General features: G+C 52.4%; 1 protein-coding gene across 1 annotated transcript; it reads right to left on the bottom strand.

Moving 5' to 3' along the window:
* Nucleotides 1–6,513: 6,513 nt before the first annotated feature.
* On the bottom strand, nucleotides 6,514–13,608 carry LOC116436630 (maestro heat-like repeat-containing protein family member 7). The gene is given in 16 exon segments (XM_032093869.1): nucleotides 6,514–7,081; nucleotides 8,129–8,300; nucleotides 8,605–8,661; nucleotides 8,942–9,044; nucleotides 9,450–9,551; nucleotides 9,711–9,866; nucleotides 10,000–10,176; nucleotides 10,385–10,540; nucleotides 10,713–10,827; nucleotides 11,114–11,251; nucleotides 11,341–11,528; nucleotides 11,774–11,921; nucleotides 12,245–12,393; nucleotides 12,577–12,726; nucleotides 12,837–12,901; nucleotides 13,177–13,608. Coding segments are annotated over 16 exon segments (2,559 nt in total). The 5' UTR covers nucleotides 13,292–13,608.
* Nucleotides 13,609–18,509: the final 4,901 nt, after the last annotated feature.

Genomic DNA, 18,509 nt, shown 5'->3' with positions numbered 1-18,509 from the left:
ACCTTGAAGCAAGCACATAATTTTAGCAATTGATGTGGTGGCAAACACTGAATGCAAGATAATATTTTAAAATGTGGTTTTACAAAACATTGCATTGACACATAATAAATCTGTGGTGGTGTGATTGTAAACAAGATTATTGCCCACACAATACACAAACATGCCTTTATGCATTTCCCAGCAGTCATCTGTTACTTGTTAGTTATTATCTTTTTTTTAACCCTAATGATCCCCCAACCATTATCCTCTCTGAGTATCCTAAATTATAGGCAACAAATGAGCTCTGGGAATCATAGTCTGTTCCCCATGCCCCTCTTGGTGCATTTGTGCAACTCTGACCCTAACCCATGGATTTGAAGGGCTGAGTCTTTGGCACAGAATCCTGACTTTTCCCTTTTCAAGCTAGAAAGCACTTGCAAAAAAAGTGGCCATCTGGCTTTGGCATAACAGATTGAGACATTCCCTGCTCAACTAAAGGATGGTTTCCAGGTCTGACTCAGCTGTGCCACGTAATAAAAGGTCTCAGGAGTGAGCAAAAACTATATTAGAAAATTTCAAAGCAGAGATTTGGCTTCTGCTGACTTGAATCCCTACCACAGGATTGTTTGGTTATGCTCATGCTGTAAGAGATGCAAAATAAGCTCAAATAAAATAAAGACACCACCACTGACCAAACATCTAAGCCAAAAATAAAATTACCATCTAATGAATGTTTCTAAATCTTCTCTTGGGTCTTTGGGGCTTTGTCATATGCATATCATGGATTTAATCGGAAGGTCAATATAGGAAAATTGGTCCTTGACTCTTTTTTTGGACAGAAGATAAATAATGATTTTGCTTTCCACCAATGCTGCAATCAGCTGGCACAACAAACTTTAGAATTCAACCTACTTTTAAGTCTTCAGTTTGAGGGATAGGATGAGGAAAATATTTCCAAGTATTAAGAAAAATGTACTTTTCCTAACTTAATTCAGTATAAATGGAAGAAAGGTTGAAGGATGGAACTTCCCCTGCCAATCTCTTCCTTATGTTCCCTATGAAAATACCCTGATGATACAGGCACCCATATAATGCTTCCTTTTGGTTCCTCTTTTTGCAGTGGCAAAAAGAAAAGGCATCCCGTACTTTAAATATGTGATAGATGCCTGGACATACAAAACTGATTGAGACTCAAAAGCTTTCCTTATTTTTGTCCAGCTAAATTCCAACCTTTCAAGTCAACAAAGGGGATTAACCTAATACTGACTACTCTGTGTATTCTTATTGCAGTCTTGATAGACCCAATTTACCACTGACATCTCTAAAAGGATTCCCCATTTAGCTTGTTCTCCCATTCTCCTGATAACTCATTAGTGAGCCCTGGCTTTGCTTAATGCCTGCAACACAAAGAGTAAACTGATTTGCATAAATCGTTGTTACCTTCAAGAGACAAAATATTTTGGCGTGCTCTGGGTTTATATTTCCTTGATTTTCTGTTCAATGTATTTAGAGACCAATTTTACAGTTTCCCCACAGGCAGATCCTGTGTCTAGTTTGGTGTAGCAAACACTGAATTTATGTGAAAGGAAGACCATACCACTAAGCAAAAGTGTTTAAATATAGTCTGTCATGAAATAGAATTGCACCCATGGGATTCAACAGTGACTGAAGCAGCCTGCTCACTGATGAATGTAATAAACAGTAATGATGGTAACATCTCTGAATGGGATATCTTGCATTTCCTTCTGGCTATTGTCAACTACTTAGAAAATGTCTACATTCCCTACTTCAATGTACAGCTCTTTCTAATTTATAAAGTTAAATAAATTTTGAATAGTAGAGGTTGATGCTATTACCCATTATGACAGAGGATGCGTACAAAGCCCAATTAAAATGCTGGGGAATTCTTGAAAAGTATAATTAATCAAAAGAAAATGAAATTTCAAAATGTCTCACCATCCCTGAGCCGACAAGTTAGCTCAAGTTGAATCTGCAGACATACTTTGGTGCATCTTAAGTTCTTTACATTAAGTACTTTTTTTTAATGAGATGAAATTTGGGTTTTTTTTTCATTAATTTGCTCTTTTTTAAAAATTTCATTAAGAGAAGTTGAAAGAAAAGTGAGTTTCTCTCCTTTTTTCTCTAATTTTCCTTACTCTGCCTCATGTATTTATTTTGTTATCCCCCTTCCAAAAAGGTGATGTCTCCTTTCCTCCCTTTCCTGCTTATCTTTTTTTTTAACATTGCTAGTCATTCTTCTGGTGCATTTGGAGTAAGTTCTGCCTTTCAATAGTCCTTTATGCTTAACTTGTCTTCTTTCTGACAACTTTTTTTTTATTTATTTTTAGTTTAGATGTCTCTGACATGTGACTATGCCTGTCTGTTGTGTGCCTTAAGTAGTTGCTCATGCACTTAGGTAAAATGTTTACACAAAATTTATACACTGATATCTCTTATGCCATTTTAGGATGCTTAGATTTTAATTCAGTGCAAGGCAATATAAATTGCAAACCTGTTTATAATTTATAGGTGTCACAGACTTCCAAGTTGTCTGTATCACCCAAATTACTTTCTGACAGAAAAATGCACATGGAAGGACTTTGTGTGGTGATACAGGATTTCCAGCTTTATGATAGTTGCTGTGCAGTTCATTTTGACATCCCTCTGAGGTTTTTTGGTTGTGTCTGCAATGTGCAGGCACACAGTCCTGAACGTGGGGAGCATGCCTGGAACCAATGGATTTATTATAAATGATCTGCACAGAGCGTGCTTGCATTTTTCTGTTTGAAATTTAAGGAAAACATAACAGCATCTGTCAGCTGAATAGACTCATTTCTGTCCTGCTGATGTAGGTTTTTTTCATTCTGAGTCCATGTGCCTCAACTCATCTCCAGTCTATGATTCTATTATATTCCCGGTGAGGATCATGTGGTGTAGGGATGCTGTGAGATCATAGAACGGTTTGGGTTGGAAGGCATCTTAAAGATCATCAACTTCCAACCCCCTACCATGAGCAGCAACACCTTCCACTAGACCAGTTTGTTGACAGCCTCATCCAACCAGGCCTTGAACACTTCCAGGGATGGGGCTTCCACAATTTCTCTGGGAAACCTGTTCCAGTGCCCCACCACTCTCACAGGAAAAGAATTCCTTCCTGTCATCTGATCTAACCCTACCTTCTGTGAATTTGTACCCTTCCTCCTTGTTCTATCACTACAGTTTCTGATGAAAAGTCTCTCTCTGGCTTCCTTGTAGGCCTCCATGGGAGAGGATGTTGCCTAGCATAGTTTGGATCAGTGAAAAGTCTCATTCAGATATTTCCAGTCATTTTACTTAAATGGTATCAGCACTTCATAAAAGCTCAAGAACTGAGGAAACAATCTTGAAAGAGAAGAGCCTTGAGCGATGTGTTATAAAAGCTTGCGTATAAATCCCTCCTGTGATCAAATATACTGAGGTGCAGCACTACAATGACAGCACTACTGCTGTAAATGAAAGTAGTAAAGCAGTCATAAGATCTCGTGGGGAAAAGAAATGAAAATGGACTATGCTTTCAGCAGGAAAACCCTTAGTCAGGAACAAAGTCTAGAGAAATGCCACAGGCGAGTAAGTTATATGTCCTCCCAAGAAATATGACTGTTTGTCCTCTAGGGCTGGTAAATTCCTCCACTTTTAGCTTCACAGTCTGAGTCAAATGCTGCAGATTTGAGGAGCTGTGCAGCCTTTGTCTTGCTCCTATGAATGTTAGTTTTGTTCTCGGGTATTTTATCTCAAGGCTGAAGGGGATGGAAGTACATCAGCAGCTAGTACTCTGAAAGGTGTGTGGAGTTATTTCTATGAAAATAAATAAAGGAAAAAATCTAAGCAACTCCAAGGCCAATAAAAATAAGGAATGAGCTGTGCTGCCCCATTAGATGCCTTTTTTTCCTGGCTAAATATCAAGATTATGCTTTTCTGTTTCTAGTTGGTTTTGCTTCCTCCCAGTCCATCAAGAACTCTGCTGACAAAAGGGAAGACATTTTTCTTTCTTCCCCACACACATAGCATAAGCCTTAAAGGGAGCATAAAGAAACTTCCAAATAATTTCTTAGCAATACCTTGTACAACACGAAAAACAGTAACACCTTAATTCCCTTATGACTAGAGGGAAGCCTTTGCCTGTCTCCTACCCCAAAAATTACCAGCTTGTTAGAGAACTTGAGATTTATGGCTCAAATACCTCTTAGTTCATTCCCCTGGGCCTCAGCCTGCACAAGGAAAGCAGTATTGATCACTACAGTGATTTACCCCTCTTTTTGAATAGACAGCAACTTGAACATCAAGCAGACTAAGTCCTTTCAGCCATCAAAATTAAACTTTTTAAATTGAAACTCAGCTTTGTAAAAGACTGTAAGTAGCCTGAGCATCTGAAATGTGGAACATGAAGGAAAGCCCCTGTTACAGTGGGGATACTGCAACATGTGTATCAGCCAATGAGGCCCGTGGAAAAGAAATATAAATGGACAGATTCTTGGTAGATGTTTCAGAGATGGTTATTTCTCCAGCCGCGTGGCCGGAGCTCTGCCGAGGAACTCTTACAATCACGGGACCCGAGGGTCCTTGCCCGCGCAGGGAAACGCAAAACAACCGACGGGGAACGAGGCTGACCAGGGGCAGGGAAACCCCGTGCCTGTCCCCTCAGGGCCCCTCTCCCAGGGCTACATGGCGGGGGGAGGAGACCCCGACATTGCTCCTTCCTGGAATGAATGTTTTCATGGAGGAGATTAGCAGGAGCACCAGAACAGCTTCAGCTGCTGAGTTTCACAGGACAAAGAGATTCTAGAGAGACACTGTGACGTTTCCTTGTGCCTTTCTGTCTTTCTTGCATTCTGGAAAAAAAGGAATCGGCCCAGCCTCTGATAGTCTACGCTCCACTTGCTGCATGTCTGGCTGTGGCAGCTCACGTCCAAACACAACTGCGTCCTTGTTGAGCACGGCAATGGATGGCCACAAGCAGGGAGGTTCCCCAGGGAACGTCAAGGGAGACACCTGGGGAAGCGCAGAGGATAGGGATAGCTCGGGGAGGAGACGCCGTTGGGTGTCTCTGATGATGGTGCCAGCACCCTGAAGGAGCAGCCAAGACAGGTGCTGGAAGCAGACATGTCCTGCCCTTTTCCGCTGTCACAGGGACACAGGACACACTTGTTGCCACAGGTCCAGCAGACTTGATCCAGGAACAATGGATCAAGTGGACATGCATTGGTAGGGAATGGCCTCCAGCTCCAGCAAGAGCAAAGCAGGATCCTCTAGCAGCAAAGCCTGAGCTTGGGAACTGGGCCGTCTCCTCAGCAGACACCAAAGCGCTTCCCGCCCCCCCTGGACGTCTGCCACCGCTCCCTGCTTTTCTTCAGTGCCGGCTGCTTCTTCCATTGCTCCAAGCAAGTCCAAGCTTGCTTTGGAAGCTCATGCATGTGTCTTTAAGGGGCCTGCATGGAGGAGAGGGACAGCAGCTGCAGCACAGGGCTTGTGTCCCATCAGAGTCTCTCTCTCACGATGGCACCAATGCGGCTGCCTTGGGACGCCTGTCTGCGGAAGGCGAGTCTGCCCTTGGAATAAATGAATCAGTTTCAGGGTGTTGATTGTTACTGTTTGGATGAGATATAAAAGAGGGGAGTTGATAGTTGAACAAACGAGCATGTTAACTGAGGATATTGCAAGACTGCCCAGGTGTAATATCAGAGTGTGAGCACCAGGTGGAGACGCAATTGGGGACGTGATGACGTGATGGACTAGAAAATCACCTCATGCAGGTGATGTCAACATCTTGGACCGCTACTGGATAAAGGATTATCCAATCATTCAACGCCCTCGGGAAATGAGTGGACAAAAGTGCATGTTGATAAAGACCAATAGAAGCCCTGGAAGTGAGCCAATCAGAAGAAGGATCCCAAATATACCAGTTGTGAAGTGACAGAGGGTATAAGAACGGACCTGGGTCTTTATCCGGGGGTCCTCCTGCGGAACTTGGGGTCCGAGGGAGCACCCAGTGGGTTGCACTGTCCTTTTTTGTGTGTTGGTTTACTCTGGCTTGTCTCACGGAGCCTGGGCTTATCCTGGGTTCCCGCTCTCAGTTGTTAATAAATAAAGGAGTTGGCTTTTCTTTCCAAAAAGTCTCAGCCTCGTTTACAACACCCTCAAGCACGGCCACTGAAGTCAGTCAAGGGCACGGGCTGCAGCCGAAGCTGCCGAGCGTCGCTGTGAGGCTGGCAAGGCAAGAGAAAGCCATTGTGGCCAATTCTGCTGGAGCCTTTTGCCCAGCCACGTGCAGTTGTGCCCACAGTATCCCCCCGTTTGGCATCCCGGCTGGTGCGGATGCTTTGTTGAGCAGGCGTTCGGGCTGCTGCTGTTCCTGTGCACGCTCTGGTGCTGTTTCTGCGGCGTCCAGAGCCGCTTTGGCAGCAGCGACTCGGCAGCCCTGCTCGAGGAGACATCGCCGGCCTCCCCGTGGAGGCAGCAGCTGTGCGGGCCCCGAGCTCTGTGTCAGGGGGGCCTCGGTCACAGCACCGTGGCCTGGGCAGCCGCGGGGGCCCGGGCTGGCCGCCAGCCCTGCCTCTGCCCGCTGCCCCTTATTGGCAGCGGCCAGTGGCCGTGCCCCGGCATGGCCCCCCTGCCCTCCTTGTCCCCAGCCGGCCCAGCCTGGGCACCTTGGGGTGTTCCCCACCTCCTGCTGAGGCCCGGCCTCGAGGGCTTCTGTTCTGCCGCAGGCCTGGGAGACAGACGCATCGGGGAAGTGCCGGAACAGCCGGGTGGCAGGAACGAGGCGGCTGCCTGGGGGCTGCTTATGGCCTTTGACACCCGGTTCCTCAGGCCTTCCCACCACCCCGGCCCCTCAGGCTCTCCCCCAGCCCGGCCCGGCAGCGCCGCAGCCCCAACGGAGCTCCAGAGGGGCCGGATCGAGAGGCACCTCGGAGCCCTCAGCAGTCCAGCCAGCAACGCACGGGCAGGAGGACACAGACGGCGGTTCCTGCCTGGGACAGGAGTTGCGGCCATCTCCAGGCACCCGTCTCGCAGCCGTCCCCGCAGCTCCGGCCCCTGCCCAGCCGCTCTGTCGGCAGCGTTAAGGCTTCAGCAGAACCACCAAAGGCCAGGAGGCTTCTGGCCATTTCCCCTTCCACACTGCACGCCCAGGCAACTTGCTGAGCACAAGCACCCTTTTTCCCCTCTTCCCCTCTGCCCTGCGGACACTGGGCACCAGAAGAAAGCTCCGGGGAGTCTGTGTATTAGAACACTGTTACAATTCCTTTTTAAGGTTCTTAGAAATGCCTCTGCCCAAATTAAGGTGCAAACGAGACCATATGCCAGTGCCAATGGTATGGGTTTTATTTGATGGTAAATATTAGAGAAAGAAAGAAGTAGAAAATAGTTGGCGGGGGACAGAAAGAGTGACAGGGACAGAATAAGGAAAATATCACCACTCCGTGGATCCCCACCATGTTCCGCTGATCCTCTCCAGCTGGTGTTCTTGGTGGTGAAGGTCCCCCCAGAAAGCACAGAATCGGATGGGTTTATATACCCTCGAGCCAGGTAGCAATGTCCAGGCATGTCCCCCTGGGGGAGGGGGGCAGTCTCTCACTGCCGACTCTGGATCTGTTGCATCACGCGCAGTCCTGTGCTGCAAAGCCTCTCACGTGAAAGTGCCGTGGCTGTGGCCTGTGGGGTTGGGAGTTCCACAGCCGGGCCGGTTTATGTAATGGAGGATGGCTGTTCAGTGCCTCTGACCAGAGGTTACTCCATGAACCTGAAACCTCCTCCCTCCCCCTCCCCCCGCCTCGATTGGTTGGGGTGGTCTGTGTAAACCTGGCTTCTGTGAGCTGCGCTCTCCCCCCACCCCAAACTCAATTTATCTAATCAGCAGTTTGACTTTCAGTTCAAAGTCCCACCATTCAGGGAGGCATCTTTGGTTGTAGCTTCTTCATAATGAGAAAAAACTTTATATCGATGGTTGAGGCATGAACTATTTTTAATCTCAGACAAGCACATACTATATTTACATATAAGGGAAAAAACCAAAAGAAGAAAAGAACCATCTGAAAGAAAAACGCCCGCTGGCTCAGGTGGCCCCAGCAGAGAGAGCCTCCCAGATCAGGTCGCTGCAGAGCTGCAGCACTGCAGCTAGCCACGGCCCGACAGACGAGGCCGTGTCCTGCATGCCCTGCGGAGTCCATCTCGCAGCACCTGGAAGATGGAGCGCGGAGCTCTCTCCAGGGCCCGCAGGACGTAGGCTGTTTGACGCGCCAGGCTGGAAACGGCAGGGCTGATGTCACGGGACGCGTCTTCAAGGGCTGCAAGAGAGAGGAACAGAGGCACGGTCAGACTCCGCATCTGCGGGGACCCGAGGAGACCCCCCCTGCCAGGGCCATCCCAGCCTGCTCTGGCCATGGCCAAGAGGGAGCAGGGACCAACGGGATCGAAGGCCCCTGGACATCCGAAGGTGCTGGCCACAAATCCCGCACGCGCCCCTGAAACCTCTCTGTGCTCTGCCCACGCCGCCGCTCGTCCGCGCAGGGAGCAGAGCCCTCCGCAGCCGGGGCAGGGATTGCAGCTCCCCCCGCCAGCCCCTGCTGACAGCCGGCTGCACTCACTCACCCTCGCAGACGAGCTGGAGCTCTTCCTGCTGGCCCCTCAGGTGCCGCCCGGCGATGCCTGGGAACACAGAGCCTGTCACGGCCCCAGCGGCACAGCTCCCTCTCAGCGGCGCTGCCAGCCCTGCGGCCGCACGCTCTCCTCGCCCCGGCAGGGCTCAGCCCGGGCCCTCGCCGCATCCCGACGCCCGAGGGCACGGCTGCGAGAGGGCGGTGGCAGCCCCGAGGGCAGGCGGGGCTCCACGGCCCCTGGCCCGGATCCCGCTGCCGGGGCAGCAGCCGGGGCTGGGGCCGCGCTGCGGCGGGGCGGGGAGGGGAGGGGCCCCGGGCTCGTGGCTCACCAATGAACCTGATGGCCGCCTGTCGCAGGGACTCCTGTGGGCTCCGCAGGTACGGCAGGGCCCGCCGCGAGTGCTCGGCCGCTCGGCTCCTGTCCTCTGCCAGCTGGAGAGAGCGCCAGGAGGGAAGGGTTGGCGTGGGCTCAGCCCCTTGGCCGGGCGCTGCCTGCGGCCCGCCCTGGCCTCCCCTGCCCGCACAGCGCTGAGGCCCGGCCAGCGCTGCTGGCGCCGGGCTCTGGAGGGGGCCGAGGGCCGGGCGCTGCCCGGGGAGCCGCGGAGCCCCCCCGCCCCACAGCCCAGCGGGGCCAGGGCTCCGTGGGCACCCGGCTCGGGGCCACAGGAGCCTGGAGAAGAGCCCGCGCGGCCCAGGGATGGGAGCAGCGTGTGGGGCGCAGGCTGGAGCCCCTGGCTGCAGCACTGGGCGGGGGGCACAGCTGCCAGCCCCACACACGGAGCACCGCAGTCAGGGGGCTTCTCCAGGCTGCGACTTGGGCTTCCAGGCCGTCCTTACCAGGCCCTCGCCGAACCTCCATGTCTGATCCACGTCCAGCATGCGTTCGAGATCTCTCCTTTTCAGGAAGCTGGCCGCACAACGCAGCGTTTCCCGGGAGGCCTGGAGAGCAGCAGAGAGCGGGAGATGGCACCACAGCCCAGGGCACAGGACCCGTGTCCTTGTGCTGAGGCCAGGAGGATGCTGCAGCCCATGCGGCGCCAGGGCAGGAGGCGGCCGAGCCCCCTCCCAGGGGAACCCCGGCAGCCCAGGAGTCCTCACATTGGCCACGTGCCAGTCCTCGTCATGGCAGTGGAAGGAGAGTGGGAGCAGGCTCTGGCGCACGTGTGACTTCAGGGCCTTTTTTCCCTTTGCCGTTAATAAAGCCATCATCTCTTGGAAGACGAACATGGAGCGCAGCCGCACCTGGCTATCATCCTGTATGAAAGGAAGAAAGACAGACCTCCGCATCGGCCGCTCCAGGCCCACCTGGGCACGGGCCTGAAAATGCACAGGGCACAAAGTGTCCGGGCAGCAGCCAGTGGCCGTGGCTGGGGGCACGGAGCCTTACGTTGTCAAAGAGTGGCAGGAGGGCCTCAGCCAGCTGCAGGGCGATGGGGCTGGGTATCGGGGCACCACTGTACAGGAACAAGTAGCTGAGGACGGCGACGGTCATCCCAACCACGTCGCTGTCGTCTTCCTGCAGGAGCTCCACGAGGCTTTCGGTCAGGCTCCACATTCCTTTGGTCTGTGCGGAACACAAGGCTGTGCAACCGCACCCTGCTGCTGCAGGGCCCAGAGGCCAAAGGCCTGTCCCGAAGCACTCGGGCAGCTGAACCGGGAGGCAGGAGAGCTGGGAGCAGCTGCCTCAGTGCCCGAAGCCCAGCCAAGCCCAAGCGACTGCGTTCCCCAGCCCCACGCTGCCAGCGCAGCTTCAGCCGCTGCCCCCTTCTCACCATCGAGGGATGCTTGCTGAGCACCACAAGGCCTCTGAGCGCCAGGCGACGCCTCTCCCTGCACTCGCTCCGCAGGTTCTTGGACATGATCTCCAGGACGCTGTCACCGCATCTACTCCAGTCCAGCCAACGCTGGAAAGGGGGATCTGAGAGGACCTGAAAGGCACAGGGGAGTGACGGGGGAGCCGGCCGGCACGAGCCCGCGAGCGTGCAGCGCTGGGCCCAGGCAGCAGCACAGGGCGCGGGCACCGTCCCGGGCAGCTGCGGCTACGAGAGGGCAGAGAGCTGGCAGGCAGCTCCGCGAGGCTGCGCTGGCCATGGGGCTCACCTCCACAAGGAACGCCAGGGCAGGCAGATCCCGGCGTGGCTCCTCCCCGCTGAGCAGCCTGAACAGGTGGCAAACGATCCGGAAACGCACGAGTTTGGAGGCCCGGGACATCTCCCTGGCAGGAGGAGAAAGGAAGCAAGACCGTGAGCCGGGGGGGCAAACCTCTGCCAGGACAGACTCACACAGGTCTGGTCTTTCCCCGCCACACTGCAAGGGGACCTGGGTCTTTTGGGAGGCGGCTGCTCTTGGGGACCCTCCTCTCCCAGCCTTTTCCAGTGTCCTTGGCCGGCCGGCCATCCCTCGGTGACAAGGCCCTCTGACCCATGACCACGGGGACTGTGTGGGGCACCCGGGACACAGGGCACAGATGCCGAGGGCAGCTGGGGAGGAGGGGGCCTCACCTGGCCAGCAGACCCACTGCGTGGTGGTGGGTGTCAGCACTCAGCAGCGTGTCCCAGCCACGCTTGTGTTCCACGGCCACCACCACGTCCTCATAGTAGAGTCGGCAGAGCAGGTCCTTCAGGGTCTGCACTGCAAACCTGTGTGCAGAGCAAAGCCCAGGTCACGCTGGGGGCACTGGCTCCTGCCCTGGGGACATGGGTGGGACAGGAGGACTGGCATGGAGCACCTGTTGGGGTCAGTGGCAAGGCCATGTTGCTCCTGGCATGCTCTCCACAAGTTCTCGACCTTCTCTGGCATCTCCACTGTGCTGAAGAACACTTGGAAGAGCAGATGCACAAAGAGGCGGGGCAAATAGACTGTCACTACGTGTGGCACACAGGGCACCTGGAGGATCTTCCACATCACCAGAGTTGCCTGCAGAGGACAGACCACGCCGAGACAGCGCTCACTGCCGAGGTGTCCATGTGGCAGGGCCCGAGCGTGGGAGGGAGAGGCCAGGGGAGACGCGGGGGGAGCACCGGGCCTGGTGCCCCTGAACCTGCCCCTAGCCCCAGTTTCAGCCCAGCGCCTGAGGCAGGCAGATGCAGTGGGGGAAGGAGGATGGAGAACTGCTGGAGCGGCGACCCGGGGGCGAGCAAGGGCCGGTTCCAGAAACTCACAGCCAGGGCAAAGACGTCTGTGTCGTCCCCGTCGGAGGTGCGCGTGCTGTGCTCTGGCCAGCTCTCCAGCACATCGAGGAGTAGCGGCATGACTGTCTTTGAAGTCCTGACTGAGCACACGAGCGTCTTCCACATGGCCGTGGCAGCTCTGTGGGGTCAGAGCTCCGTCTCAGGGGGGATCTCGGCCACAGCACCGTGGCCTGGGCAGCAGCGGGGACCTGAGCTGGCTGCCAGCCCTGCCTCTGCCCAGTGCCCCTCACAGGCAGCACCCAGGCAGCCCACCGCTGTGGGGACGGGCCCCTGAGGGGCAGGGAGGGAGCATGGCAGCAGGCTTGGGGGCTGACATGCCAGGGCTGGGAAACGGAGGAGCCAGAGGGCCCTGGAACTCTGCGTTTGTCAGACACCTGGGACGGGCTCCACAGGGCGATGGGCTGGTGAGCCCTGGGCCCTCTGGGCAGGTGGGCCCCATACCTGTCACATGATGGGGCCACACGCAGGATAGTCATCACCACATCAGTGGGGTAGGCCTCAGTCAGATCCAGAAGGGTCCTGGACAGTCTGTACTCAGGATACTCATTGGACAGGAGCCACTGGTGGATGTACCTCACCACGGCGGGCACCTGGAGAAGGCACGGGGAGAGTTGGAAAGCTGCCAGAGGGACTAATGTCCCCAGCTTCTGCAGAGAAGCGCTTCCCTTCCCAGCACACTGTGATGGCCTCAAAGGCTTAAAGTGACCAGCGGGCGTGGCTTGGGTGGCCAAGCGATTCCTGGGGGGCTCCAGCCCTGGCCACAGGCTGCTTACTTGCTTTGGGCTGGAAACGCCCTCCTCCACAAGCATATCCAGCAGGGCAGCACTGGTCTTGGTTTTGAAGATGTGAGGGTATGCTCTGACCCCAGTGCCCGTGACGCTGCTCTCTTCCGCCCGAATTCTCCTGATGAATTTGCAAATCATCTGCAGGAGAAGGGCAAAGAAGGGAGGGATGTTCCATGGGGTGCTGCCAGCGCGGTGCTCGGCTGAGCAGCGACAGCAGGCCCAGCCCGGGTGGGGATGGCTGCAGGTACCTGCGCTGTTCTGCGGAAGCGGCCACGGGCGGGGCCCTGCTCTTGTGTCCGGTCCACGGCTGCATCTGGCAAAGAGCGAGCGCGGCCAGAGCTGAGGGGCTGCGGGAGAGGCCGGAGAACACAGCCCGGGCCTGGGCCGGGGCATGGGGCACGGCCGCTGCGGGGGGGTCTGCCCCGGCCCCTCTTCCCTCCTGTCCATGGGCATGTTCCCAGGGGATGGGATGGCATGGGATGGGATGGGATGGGATGGGATGGGATGGGATGGGATGGGATGGGATGGGATGGGATGGGGCCTAGCTGGCTGCAGGCACCAGCCCTGGGGCCCAGCTCTGCCACTCACCCTCCTGCGGCTGCTGGAACTGCTCCAGCTCTGCAGGCTGCTGTGCTGGGGCAGCTCCAGGGCCTTCTTCCTGCCCCAAGGCCTGCTTGGGCACGGTCAGGGGCCTCTGCTCCATGACACTGAGTAGATGTATGGCTACTTGCAGGAGAGATGCCTGGGAAGGTTGCGGGTCAGCAGGTCGTGCAGTTGTGCCTTGAAGGCACCTGCGACAGAGAAGCCTCAGGGAGGCTACAGGAGAGCAAGTCCTGCACTCTGGTCTCAGAGGGCTCCGCCACAATGACAGGAGACTCCTCGTAAATGATTCAGGTCACCAAATCCCACGGTCTGTCCTCGAGGGCAGCGGCCGCAGGAAAGGGAGACGCCTCGGAAAAGCTCCGAGTCACCAAGTCCTGCAGTCTGGCCTCGAGGGCACTGCAGGAGTAATGCCTCGGAAAAGCTCTGGGTCGGCAAGGAACGAGTGGGCTGTGCGGCACCGCTCTGTCCCGTCCTGTCCCGTCGCGTGCTCCGAGCACTGTGGCGTGGCCGCGTCGCCGCCAGCACCTATGTCAGCAGCACGTGTCACAAAGGGCCCTGGGACACCCACGGTGACCGTGCTGCACCGTGTCACAAAGGGCCCTTGCACACAATGCCACCTGCCCTGGGCCGCCCCCAGCCCGCCCCAAGTGGCCCAGCTTGGAAGGAATCCCTTGCCCCGAGTGTCTAAGACAGCCCGACAGGAACTTAAGCAACGGCTCCAACCATAAGCAAACACTCCCCTGCTCTGCGGGCTCGGGGCAGCAGCAGGAGCCCCCACGGCTGCCGACGCAGCCGCGGCGGGAAGGGCACGGGGCCTTCCACAGAAGCTGGCACGGCCTCCTTGGGACGCGTCCCGGCCGGTGGCCATCCTAAGCCCGGGGGTGTGACGCAGACAGGGAACGTGTGGGCCAGGGCACGAATGCTGCTCTGACCCCTGGGCCCCGGGGAACGCTGCAATCGGCAGGTGTGGCAGAGTCCCTGCCGAAGCAGACCTGCCACCCCTCGAGCTCTGGCAGCACTGGCGCCCGTCTCCTGCCCCAGAGACCTGTGCCCCGGGGGGCTTCTCTGCCCATGGGCAGCCAAAGCCAATGCGCACTGGGGTCTGTGCTCCTTCCTGCAGGGGGCTGTTGGCAGGAGCAGCTGGAGCGACTGGGGGCAATGTGACAGGAGATGTTGCTCTGTTACAGCGGGGATACTGTAACACGACATATCAAACCGGGAGTCCCGTGGAAAAGAAATATATATGGACAGATTCTTGGTAGATGTTTCAGAGATGGTTATTTCTCCAGCCGCGTGGCCGGAGCTCTGCCGAGGAACTCTTACAATCACGGGACCCGAGGGTCCTTGCCCGCGCAGGGAAACGCAAAACAACCAACGGGGAACGAGGCTGACCAGGGGCAGGGAAACCCCGTGCCTGTCCCCTCAGGGCCCCTCTCCCAGGGCTACATGGCAGGGAGGGAGGGCCCCAACAAGCCTCTGCTTGGTAAAGGAAGTTAGGGAAGTGAAAGGGAAAACTGGGTTATCCACAAATGGAACCAAAAAAATTCAACTTTTCTTTCCTTTTTTTTGTTGGAGCCACACAAGATATGTACAAAATGTCCAGCACTAAGCATATTCACAGAGATCTGCCTGCAAGAAGAAATCAGGGGGTGCTCTTGGCACACACTGCACACTGTGTAAAGGACCTCACCCTGCAACAACCGAGCGGATTAAAGACTTTCAGGCTTTAGACCATGACAGTGTACCAGCTCAACTTCTCAGAGGGTGAAACCATAAGAAAACCTTGGTGTCCACTAGAGCAGATTATGTAAGAAATGTTTACTTTTTTAAGATTTCTGTAGCCATGTATTTTTATAGGCAACTTCTTACAGAACAGATTATTCTTATTTCAGAAAAAAAATCTTTGCCTGTCATATTTTTGTTGAAAGCAATCAGAGGAAGAAAGGCTGAGAGATTTGGGATTGCTCAACTTTGAAAAGAGAAGTCTCTGGGGTGACTTAATTGTGGCCTTCCAGTACCTGAAGGTAGCCCACAGGAAAGGTGGAGAAGAGACTATTTACAAAGGCCTGGAGTGACAGGACAAGGTGGAATGGCTTCAAAATTAAAGAGAGTAGGTTTGGATCAGATATTAGGAAGAAATTCTTCCCTGTGAAGATGATGAAGCACTGGAACAGGTTTCCTTGGGAAGTTGTGGATGCCACATCCCTGAAAGTGTTTCAGGCCAGACTGGATGGGGCTCTGAGCAACCTGGTCCCTGCCCATGGCAGCAGGTTGAAATGAGAGAATTTTTAAGGTCCCTCCCAGCCCAGGCCATTCTGTGTTTCTAGGAAACCTGCTCTAGCTGATCTTACCCACTGCAGAACAGCTACTCCATGAAGTTGTAGGGGAGAGCTGCTCCAGAACAGGGAGAGTGAAGTTAATAGGAGAAAGAGGCTTCTGCTGTTGGAGAAATTGTTAGGTGATGGGGAGGGATCTTTCCTGTCTTCCAAGCTTCATGAGATATTTTGAAAGTGCAGAAGGGACTTGAATGAGCTTATTTAAACTTCCCCTCAGCTTTTGTTCACACACATCTATTTTACACCATGCAGAGCATCACAGGAATTCTTAAAATGCATGAGCCAAAGTACTCACAGGGAAATGGATACAAAGACATGGCATCTTTTTACCTTACAGGCTAGAACAGCTTTGGATAAAAGAGTTTCTAGTGAGAAAAACTTATATATTATCTTTTGTTCTGTTATATATAAATCAGACTATGCTCTAGCAAAATTTTAAAATATAAAAAGAAAAAAATTACTTCTCTCAAATTACTCAAAAAATTACTTCTCTCAAATGCAATAAAAGCTGTTCTGTCCCACTGTCAGAGACTGAAATATTATAGTTTATGACTTAAACATTTTCTTAAAGGACTTTTAAAACTGTATTACGAAAGCTGCAGAGAAGACTACCACACCCTGAATGGGGCCCTGAGTGAGGCCTTACACCGCTCACTGATGAAGATAAGATAAAGTAATAACTCAGGGCTGGGGACATTCACTGAGTACAGGCTTAACACCTCCAAGGTGGAGATCACAGCCCCAGGGATATCAGCTGCCAGGCTCGAAGAGACCCTTGAACCAAGAGGTGGAGGGAGGAGAGGCTTTGGGTATCTTGGAAAAGCCTCTGCAGTGACTGCCCATCCTCCAACTGTGCAGAGGAGCCCAGCTGAGGGGTCCTCACCAGGGGAGGGAAGCTTATCCACAGCAGAAGGGGGTGACATGGCTCATCACAGGGGCCCCCCTCAAAGGGCTCCCCAGACCCTGCACCAGAGATGATGCAACAGATCCTCAGTGTTGCAAGGGACAGTGTGTCAAGCTGGCCCCTGCAAGGGGAGATACATGGGCATTCCCACCTGGTCCAAAGCATGTATTCTGTACAAGATTCTGTAGTCTGTTGTGTAGTGGCGTGTGGCAGCGTGGCGTTGCATGTGGCGGCGTGGCCAGGGCAGCGACGGGGGACCCTCACCACCAGCAGACCAGATGGAGGGGAGCAACGAGATGTCGTTGGGACCCTTGGATGGGTGATTTGCTTCCACCTAACCCCTGTCACCTCTCCCTGTTCCCCCACCCCCCCACACACACTTCTTTTTTCCATTTCTTTCTTTCTTTTCTCTTTCCTTCTCTTTGCCTCTCTACTATTAAATAAAATACATCCATTTTTTGGCATCAACATCTAACCCCGTTTGGTTTTAATCTCATTTCTGGGAATGTTTTGAACCTTCTAAATTCTTTCCGGTTTATGCCCAGAGACTTAGCTTGCTTTGCTTTTCTGGGTTTAAATGGGATCGTAACACCCACTCTCACTGTTTTCCATATGCCAAACAAAAGGTAATGTACTTTTCCCAGACATTTCCCTTAATCAGCAAAAAGCTTGGAATAAAAGCTCTGTCTGATTATTAGCCTTAAATCTTAATCTCCTTAACTTGTCAGGCCCCTGCCATTACTTTTGAATGTTTAAATATAGATTAATAGAGAGAAGACATGTCTAGCTAGACACTGCAATCATGTAGCTATTAGAAGAGCAAATATCTTAAGAGCTCAAACAGAAGTGAATCCCAAGAGAGACGAGGTTTAAATTCAGAAGAATGCAGTTTTCAATTTAGGTGAAAACAAGGTGGATTATGAATTGTTTGTCACTACCACCTCAGTGTTTATTTTGCTGAAGATTTGTAGTGGTAATTAAATGATGACTTCCAAGTAGTGTTGAGTATCCATGGAAATAAATAGAGCCTGTCTTTATAGACAGAGAGATGAAACGAAGGTATTTGTAGAGGGAGAATTTGTGTTTATTTATTAATTTAGCTTGTAGTACTGTGGGAATATCTGTCTTAATTTAAAATATTTGTTTATTTGTAAGTCCTGTGTTTTCATTTTTGTTTCCATAGTGGGAATAAATCAGACTTCCAAGTTTTTAGAAGAACCCGAAAAACTTCAGTACATCTTTTGCATTGCACAGTGTCTTCATGAGATACTTTGGGCAGACATTAGTCCTGACATAGTTTTAGACTGAAATTACCAAGGTATTTTTAAATTACAGGCTGAGCTCTGCAAAATTATCTGTGACTCTAAAGTTCATGAGTTTTCAGTACATTATTCTCTTGTAATTGAAGAATAGCAACTTTTTCCTTTGTTGTTCAATTCTTTTCTACCCTCCAGTTCTCTTCCCCATGCTTTGACCATTGTAATAGGCACAGTCCTTGGATAATTGCATGCTCAGTAAAATGGTATAAAATAGGAATTTTCCTTTGACTGGATTATTGACACTTACATTGATTTTTCATTAAAATGTTGTTCCAGTCTTAACTGAATAAAGTTGGGTTTGCTCAGAAAACAGGGCAAATTTCCACTTTCTCCTAAAACCAAAACAAATAGAATTACAACAACAAAAGCCAAAAACCCTGGAAGAAGTGATATCTTATGTTCAGACCTGAGTTCTATGCCTACTTTGTGTCAGTGTTAGTGCCTCCAATTGTGTATGGAGTACTCCTGAGAGAAAAATCCATTCCCTTCCTCAAATTAGAAAAGGAAGAAGAAATTAGCAGCTGATTTATTTTCCTGGTTCCCATCTAAATGTAAGGCTTCCAGGGCTTGTTTGATACCATTTCTCATAATGAATATACCATCAAGGAGTGTTTCCAGATTTCATGATAATCCCGTGGTTTGGTAACTGATTTCTTTCTATCTTGTTTTAAGGCTACAGTGACAATATTTTTCAAAGCATTTCCAGATGACTTTTCTCCTTACAGCACTGTTGAGATTTAAAGTAACAAAGAACAAGAG

The sequence above is a fragment of the Corvus moneduloides genome, chromosome 2, assembly GCF_009650955.1.
Source record: "Corvus moneduloides isolate bCorMon1 chromosome 2, bCorMon1.pri, whole genome shotgun sequence".
NCBI classification, from domain to species: Eukaryota; Metazoa; Chordata; class Aves; order Passeriformes; family Corvidae; genus Corvus; species Corvus moneduloides.
This window is presented reverse-complemented; position numbering and strand designations above follow the sequence as displayed.